The sequence below is a fragment of the Sardina pilchardus genome, chromosome 5 (assembly GCF_963854185.1).
Source record: "Sardina pilchardus chromosome 5, fSarPil1.1, whole genome shotgun sequence".
NCBI lineage: Eukaryota > Metazoa > Chordata > Actinopteri > Clupeiformes > Clupeidae > Sardina > Sardina pilchardus.
In genome coordinates, this window is record NC_084998.1 from 10,435,254 (window position 1) to 10,437,753 (window position 2,500).

A 2,500-nucleotide genomic window follows, 5' to 3' on the forward strand; every position below is an offset into this window, starting at 1 on the left:
GGTTTTAGTATCGAGACATGAGGCATGAGAATATGAATCTGTTCCTGGGGCTCTTCTTGGATTCTGGGATCTTTGGCATTGTCACAGAGCACTGTACCAGGGGAAGCCTAGAAGATCTAATCAACAGTGAGGAGATGCGGCTGGACTGGATGTTCAAGTCCTCCTTACTGTTGGACCTAATCAGGGTAAGAGATTGATACAGAGAGAGAGAGAGAGAGAGAGAGAGAGAGAGAGAGAGAGAGAGAGAGAGAGAGAGAGAGAGAGAGAGAGAGAGAGAGAGAGAGAGAGAGAGAGAGAGAGCACCTTTAAACTGGCTTTATATCTCTTCATTTTCTACCCCTTCCTTTCTCACACCCCGCTGTCATTTCTGCAGGGGATGAAGTATCTGCACGGCAGGCGCATAGTCCACGGGCGTCTGAAGTCTCGGAACTGTGTTGTGGATGGGCGCTTTGTGCTAAAAGTCACAGACTACGGCTTCGGAGAGATCCTCAAAAGCCAAGGCATCTTGGTGGGTGAAGGCGATCCAGAAGGTGAGCAAGAGACTTACAACACGGCAGATGGCTAAATGCAGCACTTGCAGCAGCTTCAGGAACAGCTTTAGTGCAACAACATACTGTAGCCTGGCTATCACCAGACTAGCCTCAATCTTTTGAGATTGAACATTCTGAGGAGTCTGGGGAGTCTGCGCTGTATTTCAGCTGCACTAGAGGCATGATCAATGGGCATAGTTTAAATGACTGTACGCATTTGGATAGTCCTTCAACCAATCAGGCCAACGATCCGGGTGTGGCTGGTGGATAAGCCAGTTTGTGATTGGTTCCAGCAAACGTGCACAGGAAGCAGGAGAGATATATGTGCAGGTTTCCAGCCTGAGCTGCTGGGTGAAATCCATTCGCCGGCAGATCAGGCTGGATTTACCCAGTCTAGCAACAACACTGACTCTCAGTCTGGAAAGCACCCATAGTGTGTAGCTACCAAAATACCCAATGTCATGAGTTCAATGTCATGGTTGCTGATACTGACTCTTAATCTTCTTGTTATTACAGATCAATTGTGGACTGCACCGGAGATTCTGCGAAACCCAAATCTGGGCACTTTCCCTGGAGATGTTTACAGCTTTGCCATCATCATGCAGGAAGTGATCTCACGCTGCGCCCCTTTCTGCATGCTCGACATGCCTCCAAAAGGTAACCAGGAAGTGGACCTGGAGAGATTGAGGTTGCCTTCACACTGTTGAACTAGACCCGAGTGCAATTACTCCCCACTGTAACTGACCCAGAGCGTAATGTGGTCTCTCACATTACATTTTTGTTTGTAGACCCGGGGCCCGTCTGTGTCATAAACACTAGCTTCTTTATAGCAATACCGCTTGGCAGAAACGTCAGTTTGTTTGCCTGGTTTAGGAACAGATACAAAAAATCACTGACCTATCGGTCCAAACGAACTTAGGTCCGACTCCGGTCCAAACGGTCTCTTGTAAATGGGCCCTGAGTGGCAGTGTGGAAAAAGAAAAAATCATTAATGAATGAAGAATAAAATCAAGACAAAGAGTTGTGTGGTAAATGTTGCATGATTGTGTAAAATTGCATTCCTTCTTTCATTCTCAAAAATTCTGTGCAGTTCCTCCTCAGTGGTAGAACCATTACCGATACTCAGTTCTTTTCTAATGAACAGAAATTATCAGCAAAGTGAAGACCCCCCCTCCGCTGTGTCGGCCTGAGGTGTCCCTGGATGAGGCCCCTCTGGAGATCATTCAGATCATGAAGCAGTGCTGGAGCGAGGAACCAGAGAAGAGGCTGACGTTTGACGAGATCTTTCGACAGGTACAGTAAAGCGCTCCATCCAATACATGTCGATTTACCCATAAAATACAAATAAATACATTTTTAACCTTTGTGTGCCTTGGTTTTTTGAAGATTTTTGCTCAACTGTTCATGCCCCTTCACCTGACAGCACTGTATTAACCTCATTGCCATTAGTTCTAGGCAGCTCTCCAGATGTAGAACTTTTCACATCTTGCTAATCCAATTTCTCCCTCACACATTGGCTCACATACCAAGGTGCTTTCAATCACTCATACACTCCCCGTCCTCTTTGCAGTTCAAGAACGTGAGCAAAGGGAAGAAAACCAACATCATCGACTCCATGCTGCGCATGTTGGAGCAGTACTCCTCTAACCTGGAGGACCTGATCCGAGAGAGGACGGAGGAACTGGAGGTGGAGAGAGAGAAAACAGACACCCTCCTGGCTCAGATGTTGCCCAGGTGAGTCCATCAAACTCACAACTCATTGGCCCCAGCAGTGGCGCAACTGGCTGGGGCACCTGCACCGCACGCCGGCGACCCGGGTTCGATTCCCGCCCTGTGGTCCTTTCCGGATCCCACCCCAGCTCTCTCTCCCACCCGCTTCCTGTCATTCTCTCTACTGTCCTGTCCAATTAAAGGCATAAACCCCCCAAAAAATATTCTAAAAAAACACACAACTCATTCTGACATTAAAT

The 2,500-nt window shown here is 47.6% G+C and overlaps 1 protein-coding gene across 1 annotated transcript in view; it reads left to right on the forward strand.

The window, feature by feature from the left end:
* The window catches only part of gucy2d (guanylate cyclase 2D, retinal), an 11,537-nt gene that overhangs the window by 4,738 nt on the left and 4,299 nt on the right, over nucleotides 1-2,500 (forward strand). The window contains exons 8-12 of the mRNA XM_062535846.1: nucleotides 9-185; nucleotides 374-530; nucleotides 1,047-1,187; nucleotides 1,675-1,823; nucleotides 2,101-2,264. Of these exons, the coding sequence (XP_062391830.1) occupies nucleotides 9-185; nucleotides 374-530; nucleotides 1,047-1,187; nucleotides 1,675-1,823; nucleotides 2,101-2,264 (788 nt within the window). The remainder of the gene's footprint in view (nucleotides 1-8; nucleotides 186-373; nucleotides 531-1,046; nucleotides 1,188-1,674; nucleotides 1,824-2,100; nucleotides 2,265-2,500) is intronic.